The following is a 19,261-nucleotide window of genomic DNA, read 5'->3' as shown; positions in this document are numbered from 1 at the left end:
CACTTCAGTTCTGCTCAAACCTACCAAATGTTTATTAGTTTTCAGGATTTTAACCCTTTAAATGCCAGTTTGAAGACATGTTGCCTCTTGTTTTATTAAAAAAAACAACACAGAATATGAGATATTTCCCACATAATACATGATGGAGGGATGTGACATTGTTTTATTAGTCTTTTATATCAAGACATTTCTCAAAACCAGAATATGATCAGGGTGACTTTTGAACACTGGAAATAAATCATGTACTCAGACCCGTCGCCAGACCTCTGTCTTAAGGGGGGCATATGAAATGCATGGGAGGGCACAATTATTATTAACCTACAATACGTATATTTTTAATAATCCTATACTGTATTCGCGCATCACGTAATCATCACGTTAAACATAACCAACAGCAATATGACCAGGTATAGCCGACAACATCAGTCCTCATAGTTTAAAGCAATACATTACATAGAAGCAATGTTATGAATATCCATAAAACACTTGACTATATAACATATTAGATGTAACACCAGAAGCATCTCTCAAACATTGCATTTTAAAGCAGTCAACAGAGGGATATGCATTGCCATTAGACACAGACACACGCACGCACGCACATACACACGCACAGAGACTTTAAACCTACTGGTACTTTGGGTGGAGGCAGCGCTTTCCTCTCTCCAGTCCCTCCTGTCAGTACAGCGGGAGGTGGCGTTTCTCTGAGCTGAACCTCCTCATCAACGTATCCTTCCACTCGGACTTAAACTTGTGAGTGAGGTCCTTTTCAAAAGCAAGCTGAATCAGCTGGGCCTTGCGTCTGTGCAGCATACTGCGCCGATGCTCTGAGAAGACGCTTTTGAGCGTGGAAAATGAGTTTTCACACATTGCTGTGGAAGCTCCTAAAGTTTTTAACATTTTGCCTGGATATTTCCTCAACACAACCTGTTTGGGTTTGTCCGTGCCGAGGTCACTCACACCCACTGATCCAACAGGCAGTTGTGGCCCAAATACTGCCCCAGTCGCGGTTGCACTTGTCCTGCTGGTAGCCTCCGCTCCGTGGCCGCTGCAGGTCCTGCCAGGCCCAGGGTGGGGCTCCACGGAGCTACTAGCAACGGGCTCAGACTGTCGTCCAGGGTCTCCTTCTCCAACGACATCAGGAGGCGTCGGTGTCGTATCCGATTTGGCAGAGGAGACTGTTGGTGGGCTTTTCAACCACTTACAAATATCCATGATGAACTAGAAATGTAATAGTAAGCCGGTGAAAACTCATCCAGCTTCACTTTCATAAATGCGCGGTTACTGTTGAGCGACTACATTGACGTAGGCTACGTCACGTACATAGCGTAACTTTCTTTTCAGTAAGGCCGTGATAGGCTGTTGCAGTGTACATTCCCATCAATCAAACAAAATCACACCATTGTTTCTTTATATTTTTAATGTTTTAATGATAAAGAATACAACATTAGTATTTCTCAATACAAAATTAGCTACTATGATAATATAAATAAGAATTAAAGGGGGGCCATAGGGGGCCAGGCCCCCTATGGCCCGCCCATAGCGACGGGTGTGCATGTACTCATCCCGGCAGTATAGCCCCCGTGGCACTCAAAATTTCCCTGGAATTTTCTAGTTAAGATTAAGATCTCTTTTCCAAGCACATGAAACACTCACAAGAACAAATATGACAGTTCAGCAAAACCAAAAAGTCTATTTGACACATTTACACAAAGTTGACATTTCTGGAAACATTTGGATCTCTACTTAAACTTAAAATAAAGTTGTTTGAAAAAAAAGCTGCAAACAAAACACAAATGCGATTGTGGTCTTTTGTCACACAATAGTTTTATGAAATTCAGCCAACGTTCTTTCAGCAAACCTGTCTTAACATTTAGCACATATTTTGTTTATTGAGGAAGTCATCTCCAAAGGCGATGATGCGTCTCAGAGTGCTCAGGATTAGAGTGTCAATGTCATTGTGGAGGTGCATTTCTGAATGGTAGTTCTGGACAGCAAAGATGCAGTTCATTGGAATACCCACGTTTACACTGAACTTCTGCATCTGCATTTAAAAATCACAACATCCCAGTTCATGAATTACAGCTCGCAGCTTTGTGCTTAAATACTGCAAATGTCTTTGAATGAAATTATACATCATCTTTGTGCAAATTAATTGAATTAATAGTAATAGTATACCTTTGCCTTTAGCTTTTTGCTTTTGTAGATGTTCCTTATATCTTGTTTAATCTCGGGGAAGGCCTCATCAATTTTGGTGAAAACGGCCACTTGAGGAATCCCTGCGGGAAGGAAACACAAAACTTGAATGTGAACAAATTACATTAAAAATACAGTATACTCAGGCTGACCAGACCTGCAAGAGGGGAGTGTGACCTCAGAGTGGAAAAGAATAAAATGGTGGTTTCTGCTCTCACCCAGTTCACTGGCTTCAAGTCTGATATCCCGTAGTGTCGCAGCAACATTTTCCCCGCACAGATCGTCTGTGCTGGCATCAATGACACAAACCAGAATGTGCACTTTGTTGTTGATGGTTGGGGACTCGTTGTAGTACGGATCTTCCTTTGATAACTTATAGACAGGATTGAACTGAAAACAAAGTCAGGTATAGTTAAATGACGACAATTACTAAGATCGATATAATGGAAAACAGATGACAGTTTTTTAAAATAGTTTTAAAAATACATAAACTCTACCGTGTAACCGTCTTTCACATGTCCCCTCAGCGCCCGTTTGATATCTTTCACATGGACTCTGTCATTGGCGTTTTTCATACCAATCATGTCATTTAAGACAAAGGGGTAAAAGGTGTTTGGGTTTCCCTTTTCGATCTTGTAGGTCGTGTACTGTAAAACACATGGACAATTGTTATTGTGCCTGGTGCCTGTCGGTTTAGTTCAGCTTATGTTGCTGCAAGTGCTTCTGTTTGGAGCTACATGAACTTTATATTTATTCAACTGAACATCTTAAACTGTGAGCAGAACAGGGGTGGGGTTAAAGGTGCAACTCTCTTACAGTAAGTGCTGATAACCTTAATTGGTTTATGGGAATATGTCAAGCTTGGGACTATTAATTAGGCTGATAAGGATGAGTTGTTTTGATTAAGCTAATGCTAGCCATCCAGATGTGGTTATAAACATTTGGTGTTAACGTAATGGAGTGGAGTGGAGTGTAACGTGAGCTAGCTTGTTATTGCCAATTTCACCTCTATAATAAAGTTACTGACAATAAGGTAACACTACAGTTTGTGATGCCTTATGATCCTTTATTAGAGTATCTTTGTCCAGTTTATCACCACCAGCCAGGAGGCATAGTATGAAAGGATGGGTAATATGTAGACACTGGGATATAATAAATACTGTACCACATGCTAAAAGTAGGCCACCAGATAAAGTCGTAGTGTAAAGGCTGTTTGCGAAATACCAGTGTTCACAGTCCGAGTGATAACATTTACAAACTATTACAAACTGCTCATTAAGACTAACAATAGAGATTTGTTCATTTTTTTCTGTCTTTTTAGTTTGTGACTTAAATCTCAGCGTATATCCAAGTTTTTGATTTTTATCATAAATTTACGTCTTTAATGTTGGAATTCTGATGTTTTTTGCCCCTGTGCCGCTGATAGCCAGAGCCAAAGGCATATTGTTTTCAAGTCGTTTGTCCGTATGGCTGTACATCCATCCATACATCTGTACATCCCATTCTTGTGGACACAATATCTCAGTATCGCCATGATGGAACTTCTTTATATTTGGCACAAACATTCACTTGGACTCAAGGATGAACTTGAGTGATTTTGGTGGTCAAAGGTCAAAGGTCAAAGGTGACCTCACAAAACAGTTTTAAGTCATAACTCAAGACCTCACACGGCAATTATGACAAAACTTCACACAAATGGCTCATATTTTAAATGACTGGATAAACAGGGATGTAATCTGAAACTAGTCTGAGTGGTGGATCCAGACAACCGCAAGGAGGTGATTGTAATTTTTTTAACCTATAATGGATCTAATATGCTGTCATACAATGTAGTTTGGAAAGTTTAAAAGTTAACAATGTGAGCTTAATAATTATATTAACATTTCCAACTCACTATATCAACACTACCAAACTTTAATACCTGTTTGGTGAAAGAGCTATGAGCAATGCCGTCCACCAAAGCCAGTGCGCTTATTCTGCCTTTTAAGACACTGTGGACAGAGTTGATGAAACTGGACTTTCCAGCTCCACTCAGCCCATGAAGAAGAATCCTGAGCTGCTGACCTTCAGTCTGAGGATTGTAGTCGTTCACAAACTGCAGATCTGTGTATTTGTCTCCGCTGAGGAAACATTACATCACACTTTAGAAAAAAAAACAAAAACACATTGCAACTGAGTAGTTAATTGGGATGTTACTGAGAGAGGAAATGAGACAGAAAAATAAATGAGTTTGTGCTTTTTCAGTTGTCTGTTACAGATGTTTCAAAATTTTACATTCAGGATGCAAACACACTCACCTCCAGTTTATTTCCCTCCATGCTTTATCTAGAACTGACAGGCAGAAGACAAATGTTGAGAAATAATGTTGACATTCAATGAATGGTTTAGATCAGTGGTCAGCAACTGGTTATTTTCGATAATATGATTTTTTAAATCTTACAATATTGGACTGACAGTCCCACATTTCATTAGAATGTGAATGACCGACACAAACAGTCACAGCCCCACACATATGAACAGTCGCAAAGTAAATTCCACATGCATTTTTATAATCAATTTCTTAAATTGGCCTTGATTATGTTCTGTCCCGCCATCTACTGGATTAGAATAAAATTGGCCCGAGGCCAAACTTACATGGCGACTCCGGCTTTACATCTTCAGCAGGTTTAGACTGCGTTTCTCCCATTGCTGGAAAGTAAACCATTTACATTGAGCTGTTAAATTAAATCACTTTCTTTCAGTCTTAAACTAAGCTGACCACACACCTCTGTACTAAAGGTATAAAGCAACTGACCAATACCTTTCTAATGTTATATTACACTGTAAGTTTATGATAAATACAGTCAAATATATATATATATATGTGTAAAGAAATGATTTTGCTTCTGTCTTTAACCAAACACCTGGTTGTAGAAGTGTAGTAAAGTAAACTGACAAATACATTTAATATTATATTACTTTGAAGGTTTAAAATAAATACAGTCATTTTAGCAAATATTTTTATTTATGATTCAAATTGCTGTACAAACAGAACAGCTAAAGCTAAATCTCCTAACAGTAACTAAATCCCTCTGAAAACACTCAGTCTTGTATGTTTACTGTCAATAGTCCTAGTTACTCTTCTTTAATCAGTTTTACGAGCATAAACAAACTCAACCATAAATCTAACCCCAGACATCATAACACCGTCCTACCTTGTGTGTGTGCTGACAGTGGACTGATCCTAGGAATGTAAACCGTTAGCAGCAGAAAAAAATCATGTCATTTATATTCATTATGAAATTATCTTCCCACTCTCTCCTTCCCACTTTAAGTTTCATTTTGATCATATTCATGACTTACGTGAAGCATACCTTAATTCTCTCCGACCACACAGCAGTTTCATTTTCAGCAGACTGATGAGTGTTTGTTTTTCTGTTCCTGTGACTCTTTCAACACTAAGACATGGCACATTTCATCAGTTGTTTTTTTCCTGTTTTACTTGTTTGCATTATGTTTATAGGGCATCACCATTTTTTTTATATTATGTTGCAGTTCACATTGAGGCTACAAATTCATTTTATTATTCTGCTAGTCTTATCACTCTAAATCCTCTTTTTAAACTTGGATCAAGTTGCATATTTCAGATTCAACGACATAGATTCCTGTCAGATAGATTGAGATGTACATTTAAAGGGTTAACACCCCGATCTCAACATCATAATGATATTGGTAAGAGGTAGAGGAGAGGCCCTGGATGGAGCAGCCAGACAATTTACTACAGCTGTTTATCACACTGTGGACTGACTGTGGAGATGGTTAAGGTAAAAGTCAAATAGAACAGGGTCATTTGTCCCATGGAAGTAACTAGGCCCTCTTTAAAAAGAGCAAATTCCATCAGGAGGAGTGCAGTATTTTATCAGTATCCAGGTAGGAATTATTGTGCCCTAATGTGACTAGATTTGTTTTCAGTGTAATATTACTGCAGTTGTGTATTAACTATAATGATTGTTCAGAAAATGAAGTATCCTACAGTCGTAAATAAAGAAGTAACTGCCTTCAGTGAGGGGTATTGATAATAAATACGTAAGTAAGAAAGTAAATAAAGAAATAAATACAGAGGGATGAGGGTACTATTCAGAGCTTAAAGTTGTAAATTTATGAGAAAATAACCTGGATATTCTCTGAGATAACTGAAGAGGTACAACAGTATATGGAACATGTGTCCTGCTGAACCACAGTTCTCATTGAATTGTCCATAGATGTAACCAGCAATGCTCTTGCACTGTGTTGTAGTTCCTGATGCACAAAAGCTATCACCTCATCCACATTCTTTCTGGCAGAAAGAATCCTAACCCTAACCAAGAGGTTTTTGTGCCTCAACCTTTTACCATTCGCTTGAATGTGAAAGGAGGGCTGCACATTTAATTGAAATATAAGCAAAATTGCAATATGGCAAAGTGCAATATCCAAATCACAGCAATTTTCTTTTGATAAAGGTAAAATGTGTCACATTGTTGTGCATTGTTAGCATTGCATAAGTGTTGTGGTGCTACAGATACAAATCACATTCTCCAGATGACAAGGAACATGTTTGTTTGGTATAAGACCAACAAAAATAACATCATCAATTTTATGCTTTTTTTCATTGAAAATGAAATGCAAAAACGACTATTCTAACTGAATTCCAACTTGCAATCGCAATATCTGCCACAATAAATGCAATATATATTTTTTGTTTTGCATATCATGCAGCTCCTTGTGAAAGTGCTCTCAGACTTTTGGACCCATTATTTACAGCTTCTCGTTTCTTGACCATGTGGAAATGAAAGCACGAATCAGCTAAATCAGATAATCAACTAAAATAACAGCACGTATTGAACTACATACTGAGCGTTTATTAGGTGCACACAAACACAACTGTGTCTGATGTAATGACTTCATCTTTGCTTGTTTTAATTTGACCAGTTACAGCCACTAAATGCAAGATAAATCTAATAAATCATGGGAGCCCAGTGAAGTTTTCAGTCCAGGTATGTTTTTAATTATTAGCAGAGAAAGACAAGTGATTATTTTATTAGTCACATGATTCTCAGCTGTTCTGAATCAACTCCATGATTTATTTTTAAAATTTTAAAACAACTGCAAATGTGGCCTTATTCTTTTCAAATATTTGTAAGTGTTGTAATGGTATAACCAACATATTCTGCCACAAACAAAAGTGATATTTGGTGTTACAGGCATTAAGGCAATTCATTATTATTTTCTTAATTGATTTATTTGCTGATAAATCCCTTGATTATTTGATTAACAAATAGTGAAAAATGCGCATCACGGTCTCCAGAGCCCAGTGTCACTTTTAAACATCCAAAACCCAAAGACATTCATTTTATAATGATATAAACCAGTGAAAAGCAGAAAATTTTCATCTCAGAACGTAATACAAGCTAGATTAAAAAAGATCAATAATCATTCAATATCAATTGATCAACAGATTGATGAATGTTTTAATTGTTTTAAAATGGGTTTCACAGTCTGTTCTCTCACATACTTTATTGCATTCAGAAACCTTATTGCTGAAGAGGAGCTAGGATACATTCATGTAACAAAATAGTCTAAACTCACTAGATGCAGACTGTTGGTACAATCCTACCTTTGGCTGCAAATTTCACGTGGGATTTTTTCCACTGTGTGCATGTTACTGTTTTCAAAATCTACTTGGCAACAGGAAACAACAACAACAGCCTCCAAACTAGTTGTTGAATCGAATCTGATTTTACTACAGTCGCAGACCAAAGCAACTTGTGAGCTCAGCTCGGAAGACCCCCACACTGTCTTGCAGGATTCTGATGCCTGATGTTGGTCTGTGTCAGAGGTGATTTTCCACATTTATGTCTCCGCACCGGCAACAGCTGTGGCCTAAGGCGTTTTTGTTTTCGGATTGTTCGCGCACAAGTACGTCTTTTCGTATGTCCCATTCTTGTGAACGTGACATCTCAGGAACGCCATTCACCATTTAGTAATAGCTGTCCTTGAAGACGGATTAGTGGCACGACTAGGCTGACCTATTTCGAAGGCTCTGTCAAATGTGGCAGAGAAGTGCTTCCTTCTTTTCCTGGGCAATGAAGGATTACGATGAGTGGATCCTTTTTTGCCCAACCAATCACAAGATTCATCACATGCCAGTAATGACAGCAAACAACACTGACAGAGAACCCGAGGATTATACTTGTAATTGCAAGTTTTGTGTTTCAGCTCAGTTCAACAGCTAACGGTCCAACTGTTAAAACCAAGGGTCTTCAAGTTTTTGCGGAGAAAAAGCTACGTGTTGTCAAGGTTGCTAGGCGACAGGAGCAACGCTTTGCGAGGCGACAGTAAGTGCGGGCACAGCTGCTGACTCTGTCCGTGAACCAGACCGTCTCATTTCAGTTCAGCCTTCGCATCCCTGGATAGTGAGCAGGGAGCAGTGAATGACTGAGTGATTTCGGACACAACCTTGGACTCAAGGCTGAATTGATTAGATTTTGGTGGTCAAAGGTCAAGGTCACATTGATAAATACCTTTTCTTAAATTCCTTCAAAGTCTTCTCTGGACAGACATGGATGTTAGCTGCAACTTGACTGGGTGGGGGAGATGTACAACCACGAGGCAGTAATTCTAGTGTTTCTCTGGCAGTGGCATTGTTGACATTGACTTTACCAAAGTACCATTCAGTTCACATGAGCTTCTGTGATACCAGTTTAATACATTTCTGCAAGACCGAAAGCTGCATACAGGAAGCAAATTGTCTGTGGTTTTAACGAGACCAGTGACCTAAAGTAAAGGCAGACTTCACCTCTAGTGCAACGATTATCAGTAAAACCCGTGTTACACATTTTTGTGCCTTTTACTTTTGCAGGGAATTTGCCATTTAAATGACAGTGGTCACCTCCCCACCATGCAAATGCTCCCCGTGACACCATTGCAAGGAAGGCCACCCTCACTGCGTCCTGGGCTCAGCGATGCTGATTGGTAGAAACAAGCCAGAGCCCCCCCCCCTTCGGGGGCAGAATGATAACGGTTGCAACCAGACCACTTCAGCACTGACGCAGCACTGTGGAGGTGTGTCTGGCTATGTGAGACCAGTAACTGAAGGAATGTACTGAATACAGCATTTTTCACTTCTCTAGCTCAAAATACTTCTTTTTCTTTTCTTTTAAAGGAGCTGATAAAGACAGGCTAAAAGGAAACAAACAACACAGTAAAAATGTATGTCAAGGTCAATAACACATGGTGTCTGTGTTTTTAAGTTTAATGTGGATTCTCAGATTTTCACACATCAGCATAAAGGCATAGCCATTTTTTATCAAATGACATAAATGATGATATGTGACCTGTTTTGTTTTGTCTTTTCATGTAACTTAGATATAACAATGCAGGAAATAGAATATTAGGCAAATTAAGCTGTTGTACCTTAAAAAACATTCGAGTGCTCGGGCTTTGGGTTGAGAAAAGGCTGTGACCTTGCTTATCGTTAACATTTTCCAGAATGAAAACATGTTTTTTTAAGCTTTGAGTCCATAAGCAGCAAAAACAGCAACACTGAGCTACAGAAGCACATAAATTATTCTGATGACGCCTTTTTTTGTCTTCAAGCTGTGCTTTGATTTTTTTCCAAATCATTTGAGTTTTCTAGTAGCTTGTGCTTGAATGTGTCCTGTTCCCTACATTAACACGTCACTGTCACGTTTGACAGTGAAACATCGCCACAGTGCTGATGAATCGACATGATTTTCTTCTATAAATCAATTTTTTTTTTTTTTTCCAGGTTTGAAGCTTTTCCTGAGAGGCAGTGTGGGCGTTCAGTTCACCAGTGTCTTTAATTCCAGCAAGCGTTGGCAGGTGAGATTGACAGCTCACCTCAGGTTCAAAGGACACTTCGCCCGCCAAATGCACACAATGCTATGGACTCTCCAGTCTCCATTAGGCTTTAAGTCACATCCTGAAAATGACTCGATGTCCTTTTCATACAGCTGAAACAGGGTGGTGGAGGGGTGTGTGTAAGTGTGCAGTGTGCATCCAACCATGGTGAGAGGATAATGGGAAAGCAAAGAGCATCATTACCTCTCTCCATGCTGCTCTGCACCTCTCGCCTCTCCATGGACTGTCAGGAAGAGACGGAGCGGACGCCGTCATTCTGACACTTTGGATCAGGATTCCCTTTAGTCTCCGACTACACTGTGAATTTAAAAAGCTCAACAATGTTTTTATTGCTTTCGGCACAATCTGTACAGCAGCAGCTTTCACTACATGTAAGCTGTAAGCGGCGTCTAAAGCACGGACATCATGCACAGACGCTCAAAAAGGTTTTCCAAAATTCACAGTTGATTTCAGAGCCGGCCCAAGGCAGACACGACCGACAGAAGTCTCCAACGAGCTGAGAATGTGAACTCTCATTTGGTTTCCCCCGATCATTTTTATCATAATTTAAGACGCACTTCAAGGTTTTGTTGTTCCGCTGAACAAAACTGTAGCAGAAGGAAATTTACTTGTGTAATAACAAAATCAGGGAGTATATGATAAAACGTAAGATGGTGAGTTATGTGATTTCTACTTGGGATTCTATGCTCAAAGATATTTAGGATTTTATTTTAGCACTAACCAGCAGTGAACCAAACATCTTAACCTGCAGATATACTTGCTTTCAACCACAGGTTTGCGTAGACAACTGGCTGCGTCATGAGCGTAATTGTTCACCTATGTACTCTGTGTGTTACTGGAGGATACCTCTAGAGGGCACACCTGAGAGGTCAGACCCAATACACCTACAGGATTTGCATAAACCTGGCGACCCAGACTTTTTATTTTGTGGAAAATTGGTCTCAGCTGACCGGTGACTGGCAAAAATGCGTAGCTAGCTCAGGCGAGTCATGATTGGTGGACAAACACACCATGAACCTGTTGATCTCTGGCTTGTTTCTGTTTGCAGGTTTCCATGTCAACTTCTAAGATGGTACTGATCTGTCAGCACTTATTTGGACAAGCGTGTCGTAGCTAGCTCACATTGTGCACATACGGGTAATTGTGGACTCGGTCTATTAGGTTATCTTTCTTACTTTCTGCCATTGTTGCACCTACACTGCCCCATACCGCTCATGTGAATATTGCATCTTGTAAATGTGTAGCATTAACGTGCATGCACAACCAACGCACAAACAGACGCAGGATATGTGAGGCAGCCATCATGTGCAGGTGTAGTTGAAAGCAAGTAAATCGCTGGTCTTACTGAACTTTTTAAAATTAACCTCTTTTTTTTTATTATTTAGGTTTTAATGTTTTAATGCTTTATCTTTCACATCATTTTTATATATGTATATTAGATTTTCTATTGTACCATTTTGGCTAGTGATGAATAAGCAATTATTTCTCGTTACTTAAAATATAAAAGTTTATTGAATAAACTTAAAAACAAACTGAAAAAACATTTGACTGGGTTGCACCATCACTATGCGTGTAAAGTCCTTCCTAAGCTTAACTGCTAGCTAGTTTCAAACAATGGGACTGAGATATCTAATTACGCCAACGTAACTGATGCCATGTAGTCAAATAGACTGAAGTTATTCTTCCTAGCTTACATCATTATCACATGTCCTCCTCTATTCCTCAGTCTAAACAGTCCATGTATAAAGTGTATAAAGTTTGTTTTGTTGGTTCAGTTGGTTAGATAACAGTTTCATCTGGCAGTTACTGGGTGTAAATATTTTCGAATCGCTGGTGCCACAGTTTTTGATCATGGTCCCTCTTCAGTAAATGGAATTAATAGCACAAGTTAATGTCTAGAATATTTTATCACAAATATGTTTCCACCTTCATGTATGAACCTCCGTGCTCTAAACTATTTTTGAGTGCTTTAAGAAAATTATAAAAGTGTACAAATAAGTTGTAATATCCTCTGCTTTTTGTTCAGTTTCTTAAATATTTACCATGTTTTTATTTATTCACATTATTGAGCAATTGTTTTAAATCGTAACCATAATTTCTTGCCATTACGTTTGTGTGGTTGGGGGTGGGGGGCTGGTAGTTTAGATCTTGCTCACGGTCCCAGAAAGCTTTGGGCCGGCCCTGCATGAGCATGAGTTCATCTCAGAAGGCAGACAGCATCTACAGCTGGAAAATGATGGCTTTTCAATTTCAGTCAGAGCTTGGATCTGTTTCTTATTTATTTATTTATTTTAATGATCAGTAGGTTCAGCTCTTTTTTTTATATTGCCTTCAGACCTTTGGTATGGGAAAGCTGCCGCAGTTTTGCGGGCAGTTTTTAAAGGATTTACATTGTTTGGTGCCTGTGCAGATTTTTTTTTTTTTTTTTCCATGTTCTTTGCTTTCCGTCTTTCCATTTTTGAGACATTCGGCTGAATCCACAATCTGTCGCTCCCAACATTTGGTAATTATTCCCCCTCAAACACACCTCCCCCAGCCAACCTCCCCCTTCCCATGAGCCAGAAAATCTCAGCTGAAAACTCCACATTTCACCGCTCGGCCATGAGGATTAAACATATTCCTGGAGGCTGTAGCTGTCCTTGATGTCTTTTTGAGGGAGTTTGGAAGGAGACGAGTAGAGCCTCTGCTCCTGGTCCTTTTCAGGTTTCTCCTGCAGAGCTTTCTCCTGCTTCACTTTGCATTTCATCTGCAGCTGGACAGTTTTGTTTTGTCTTTTTTTTGGCTGTTCTCGCTCCGTCCGCAGCTCCCGTCTCCGCTGCCCATCGTGGTACAGTACAGGTCTGTCAGGGTTGCTGGAGGAAGTGTAGTCCGGTCGTCTTGTTCTTTTTCCAGGACATGACAAACAAAAAATGACCCCTCCAGCCAGGAGGAAGCCAGCCGAGATAAACGTCACACATAGAGCTCCTCCAGGCTGATATTTACTGCTGTCCGGCAGGTCCGTGGTCAGGAAGGCGGTGATGACTTCATTGGTGAACCAGGACGCAGGGACCAGGCAGAGGAAGCTGGCCAGGATGAAGCAGCCCCCTGCAGCGATGGCTGTATGCCCCTTCGCTCGGTGGCTGCCCCCCCAGCGGGTACATTTGAGCCCCAGCGAGGCGAGGCATAGTCCAAACGCTGCCACCATGCAGGACAGAACCATAGCGGCCCGTGTGGTCTGCAGATAAGCCGGCAGCGACAGCACCGAGTTCTTCATGGTGCAGCTGAAGACGCCGGAGCTGTACCAGACGCAGTCCATCCACAGACCCTGCATCTGCGAGATGGGGGTCATGATGTTGGACCAGACGTTGATGCTCACCTTCCAGTTGGGTAGCAGAGTGGCTACAGTGGCACCGAGGACGCCCAGGAGCGCCAGAGCGAACGCCAGGATCTGAACGGCGGTAGACAGCATGGCTCAGCCCCCCCGTCCAGCTCCGGTCCCTGTTGGCACTGTGGCGTCCCGGGCAGGTCCTGACAGCAGATAATTCCTCAACACAGGCTCCAGCGGGCTGCAACCAGAGGAGAAATGAGAATTGAAGTGAGCATGGGAGCGTGACGGACGCACAGCTGAGGCTGCTGATGGGAATGCCTTTTTCTCTCTAGGTTTTTTGATTTCTGTTTTTGGGGGGGGGGGGGGGGGGGGGCATGTGTGCGCTCGATGATTGCCTGCATTAGTTACTCTGCAGCTGATGTGGTGATCATTGACACTCAATTATGTCCATTTAAAGCTGCAGCGTCCCTGGGCTCCACTCCTCCTGAGCTTTTTTTTCCACTGCAAGAAACATGACTGCAGAGCCAAAACTAAAGCTCTGTCACAGTGAAGTTATCTCATCTCATTTCATCACTCAACCCTAATCTCTTAATGGAGTTGCACATCTGCTGCAAGAGGAGAAATGAATTGTCAGTGAAGTTGTATGAAAACTGGAGCCTTACCTGTGTTGTGTCTTCGGCAGCGTCTCTTGAAGTGATTCCTGAGGACGGAGCAGAGAGAAGCAGTGTGAATGAAAACACAGGGTGTGTGGGTTAACAGCCTCTAACTACCCCTCTGCCTGCCGTCTCCTTGGCAACTGTACATACAGTTTCATCCCATTCTGCATCCTGGAAAAGATGCACCATGCATTCTTTCTTTCTTTTTTTTTTTTCCCCCTGCAATTTCATTGTGAATGGAAGAAACCTTCATACAAACAAAACTGACCGGAGTCTGGTTCAGGAAACAGGTTTTTGTTTCTAACCTGAAGGTCACCGGCTCTGCTGAAGGAGCCGCAGAGCAGCGTTCTTATCTGATGAGTTGATGGCGGAGTACGACACTCTCACAACACCGCAGAAATGGTTTTCTTTGTCGCTTTTGACCACATGAAAGCAGCCGTTTACCTGAAAATTATTGTTTTAATCCTTTTCTTTGGATGACACTGGTTAGATTTAGTTTTTGTGCCCTGGATTGCTGAAATACAGCCACTGAGAGAGTTTTATGAGCATTTGTAAAATGCAGCACTACCTCTTGAAAATGACAATAAGCATGAAGGTAAAAGCTCATTACCGATTATTACTGATAATATCTGCTGGTCAGAGCATTTCGCTTTCAGACGACTGACAGGATCATTCGTGCTTTTAAAACAATCAACATGCACCATCGGTTCGTCATTTCGTCTTCGTTTGGTGATAAAACCGCTGAGCTGTTCTTTGTCCGGCTGCAGTGTGAATCAAGGTGTCGCCCATCATGTGACTGTGTGAAGAATCGCCCACTGCAACACAGTGATAAGCGTCCGCAGCCCACCCACCCATTCTGTAGTGATGGGACCCAGCAGTCAGTCAGTGGCAGCCTGTTATTACCATAATCCTCCAGTCTCTGTCTTATCAGCCTCAGACCTGCACAGACACGAGCTGCTTCCACCAAACTGGAAACAATAAACACACATTTTCTCCCTCGGTTTCACCGACCAGCTCCTCTATGGGAAAATACAACATTTAAGACGCTGTTGGCGTCATTTCAACCATCATCACACTTAATTAATGTTGTTGTGTTGATATAAAAACTCATAACAAATAAAAACACAGTTGAGACGACTCAGTTTCCCACCAGAGATGCAGAGCTATGACATCATCATGAACGGCAAACCAGGACTTACTGTAGGTTAAATGTGGGCAGATTTCTAATGGAGGTTCTGTACTGTGGGCAGATAAAACAACAGTTCCCAATGTTTTTGACTTGTGGCCCCGTAAAATGAAGACATTTTTACCTGTGACAATATTTCAGGTTATGGACAGTTATTAGTTATGACCAATTCAAGCAAAGAGTGACTTTACCTTCTCAGGTTGTCACATCTGAGGAGTGTTTTCTGGCCTAAAGATGTGGAAACACACGCAAATATTTGATTAAAGTTGTAAAAAAAAAAAAAAAAGATATTATTTTGTGTATGTATATTTCTCATCCCTTTAACAATCCTGTACCTCTTAAGATTTATCTTGACACATTATGGGGAGGCCCTGACTCTAGGTTGAAAAACACTGAAATAAATGAAAAATGAAATAGAAATAAATAAAACTAGATAAAACATGCACAAAAACAAAAGAAGAATAAAACAGTCCAAGTATGGAGTCTAAAGTGTGCCTCCAGACTAATTATAGCAATTTTCTGTGTTTGTTTATGATCCATAAAAAAAACTGATATACTTAAAGAAACAATTTTAAATTGTTCAGTTAAAGTTACATGTAAAGGTTGCATTAACCAAGCCACAGAGTTCCTGCATGAGCTCTGATGGACTCTTTTGTTATTTTTAATACATAATTTAAAAGAACAATTTATTAATTTGTGCTTTATAAATGCATCAGTTCATTAATTGCTCATTGTTGAAAATAATAATTGTGGTGGCACACTCCAGACTCCATACAAAAAACACGTCAGTGTTACTCAGGAGCTGCTGCAGCCAGTAAAAACGTGAAACATTGCAGCCTGATTAAAATGGCTGATAGTAAAGGCACTCAGAGAGTGCAGGCCTCTGCCAAGGCCAGTGTCAAACAACACACACCAGACTGCGGAGAAAAAAAAAATCTAATTCATAGTAAGTGATCCGGATCTGCCCCAGAATTTAATGGGTTCTGCCCCACCAAATTTGAGAAAATGCAAATCGGTTCAGTGCTTTTTGTGCAGACCTGCTGACAAACAGACAAACAGACAGAGTGAAAACATAACCTCCTTGGTGGAGATAATAATTGGTGATGCAAGTAAACCAAGATCAACAGTATAAAACACAATTAAAAAAATACAAAAAACAAATAAAAACATGTAGGTAGTTAAATATGTACTTAAAAACAGAGAGACTAAACTGACAATAAAAGATCGGACACAGTATTTTAAATCTGCGTTGTCTCAATCGGGTTCATTTAGTTAATGTCTACTTCTTTTCATATGACACATTTGAAAATAATAAATAATAAAAAGATCTGACCACTTGAACTGAACACATTATATACATTAATTTTTGATGTCATTTTGGTCTTGACTTCTTGGTTTCTATGGACGCTTATTGTAAATGACTTTGCACAAATGTGTGTAATGTAACAAAAAGTCCAAATATCCTTCGTTTTTGATATTAAGATAAAAGACTCTCTGACATCTGAGAACTGACTTAAATTCATCAGGAAAATTTAATCCAGAAAACAACAAATAAGCAAACGTGAACTGTAACTTTGGTTGATTCTTAAGCTTTCAGCAGCCAACTCTTAAATCACAGATGTCAGAGCATCCTTGAATGCATCAACAGTCATCTGTTTCATCTATTATAATAAGAATAATGTCATGTTTGATGTTTAATGTTTAAAAAAGAAATAATTTATAATACAGTGGAATAAATCTGATCTGGGAAAAAACTGGTTAAAGCTTAAAGTCTAGAAAATGTCAACAAATGAGCGTCTTGTTTTGTCCGACCAACAGTCCAAAAGCCAAATATATTTACTCTGATTTAAAACAGAAAACCAGGAAATCTGCACGTTTGAAAATCTGTTCACGTTTTTGATCTATAACTTTATTTAAACAAACAGTGAACTGTCAGAATTGTTGTTATTAACTTATTGTTTTTGTTAACTTATTAATCGTCTGTGTGTTATTAATGTGCTCAGACATGTGAAAGCAGCGGTATGCTCCTTTAAGTCGTGTGTATAATAACTCATGTCGGGCTGCTGCAGTGTTCAGAGCTGCTCTGGTCGCGGTGGCAGTGTTTGTCCCACATTCTGAACAGTGTGTTAGTATCCAGCTGCTCGTGGGTCGTTCAGTGATGTGGAACGAGGTGGCGGTCTATTAGAACCAGACTCTGGAGGTTTGACTCGACGCCTGCAGGCCTTCACAGTCTGAATGGAAACACACGTCCTGCTGCCGCAGAGCACAGAGGACAAACTGAGAACATTTCTATCAGACATTTTCTCTCTTACATATCGTCCTCTGATCTGATCACCATCAAAGGTTTAATGTGTTCAGTTTATTTTTTATTTCAGCAGCGTGTCTTTAGTTTATCTCTCTACCTCAGTGTCCTGGTTTGGAGGTTGTGTTTTTGGTGCCGTTTGTCTCTTTATGCTACATGTGTGTTAGCAGGACATCTCTCAAACTAGTCTGAATTAAGATTTAAGTTTCTTAAGTTAGAATCAAAACTCCATCTGTCTGCAGTAACACTTTATATTTTGGTGGTAATTTGACAAGTCTCAGTCTGTGTCACAGAGGTAACCATCAGTTTCTCTAAAAGATGATTAACCATACAGACATGTAATATATACGTCCCTATGTCAAGAGTGATGTTGTGATGTGTTACCTATAAAGGGATATATTATTATGATATATATAAAGACTGGATAAATTAAGATATAAGTATATAAATATATATATATATATATAGATATATATCATGTATATACATATGAAATACCCATGGTAAAACTTTGTATATGTACATTTATTAGAAATATCTATAGCATATGATGAATTTTTATATGTATATTGTATATCATGTTGCAACCATATTTGTTTATGATATATATTTATTTACTAAATCTATACAAGTTTATTAAAACAACATACTTTGTTCATTTCATTTCAATTCAATGTTTTTATATTTTTCTTAATTTTCTAATTAATTTAAATAATTTTTGATTAATAACATACATGTCTATCCTTTATATTTATCAACATGTATTGACAGGGTTTGTACAAAAGACAGTACATCTAAAAAAAATATCTACAGCAAAAGACACTAAAATTACACAGTTTTGTCCATGAATCTTCTGAGGCAGTAAATCCTGAGTAAACTGAAATGTTCAGCGTGAGTGTGAGTGCTGTTATTTATATTGTATATATTATATAATATATATTTGTATATTATATATTTATATAATATTGTAAGGTCCTGACGTTATCTTGCAGTGGCCTTGAGATAATGTATGTTGTGATTTGGAGCTATACAAATAAAATTTAATTGAATGAACTGAACTGATTGTTTATATTTGAATCATTTATCTGATGTTCTTTTCACTGACAATAGTGGCACTTATTTATTATACATATATACATACTGTATATATTTGCAAAATGGGTGAGTTGAAATGGGTGAGTTAAAAAAAAACTCAGATCTGATCAGGTCAGATCAGTTTGATTTCTGAATCTAATTGGAGATGTGATAAACCAGCTCACTCTATCTGAGCAGATTCATTTTAGGATGTTTTGACTTTTTAATTTTGACGTGAAATGACACAGTAAGAAGCTGGTGGCCGACAAGAAGAGTTAGCTTTAATTTGCATGGATTTCAAGACATATTGGATGAAATGTTACAGAAGAACAAGACGTTTTGTGTTAACGTGCAAATTCTTTAACACAGATTAAGACTGTGTCCACAGAGGCCTGTGATTCTTCAGTCTTTAATCCAGTGTGGCACAAATTAGCTTCACATAGAAGCAGACAGTATGACCTCTGACCCCACAGCCTCAGTGATAATAGTTTGGAGCTGAATCAAACCATCTGGCAGAAACAACCCCCCCCACCCCCCACCCCCTNACAAAAAAAAGAAGTTTCCAAATGTGATGTACACAGCTGGAACAAAGTCACACCTGCTCATCGTCTGCAAAAATCATATGTTTCACTTCCCAAAGC

At 39.4% G+C, this 19,261-nt stretch overlaps 2 protein-coding genes across 2 annotated transcripts; both read right to left on the bottom strand.

Moving 5' to 3' along the window:
- Window positions 1–1,704: 1,704 nt before the first annotated feature.
- Window positions 1,705–5,413, bottom strand: LOC111216334 (interferon-induced protein 44-like). Its single transcript, XM_022737833.1, has 8 exons — window positions 5,391–5,413; window positions 4,831–4,884; window positions 4,494–4,527; window positions 4,118–4,316; window positions 2,694–2,843; window positions 2,415–2,586; window positions 2,179–2,279; window positions 1,705–2,044 (listed from the first exon to the last, which is right to left on the bottom strand). The coding sequence occupies exons 2-8, from the start codon at window positions 4,880–4,882 to the stop codon at window positions 1,874–1,876; spliced, it is 879 nt and encodes a 292-aa protein (XP_022593554.1). The 5' UTR covers window positions 4,883–4,884; window positions 5,391–5,413; the 3' UTR covers window positions 1,705–1,873.
- A 7,290-nt stretch (window positions 5,414–12,703) lies between these two features.
- Window positions 12,704–13,543, bottom strand: LOC111236243 (claudin-20-like). Its single transcript, XM_022764908.1, has one exon. It carries the CDS (start codon window positions 13,541–13,543, stop codon window positions 12,704–12,706), a length of 840 nt encoding a protein of 279 aa, XP_022620629.1.
- Window positions 13,544–19,261: the final 5,718 nt, after the last annotated feature.

The sequence above is a fragment of the Seriola dumerili genome, unplaced genomic scaffold, assembly GCF_002260705.1.
Source record: "Seriola dumerili isolate Sdu_G_001 unplaced genomic scaffold, Sdu_1.0 BDQW01000025.1, whole genome shotgun sequence".
In the NCBI taxonomy this organism is placed as follows: Eukaryota; Metazoa; Chordata; class Actinopteri; order Carangiformes; family Carangidae; genus Seriola; species Seriola dumerili.
The sequence above is the reverse complement of the archived record's forward strand: the minus strand, read 5'-3'. Positions and strand labels throughout refer to the sequence as shown.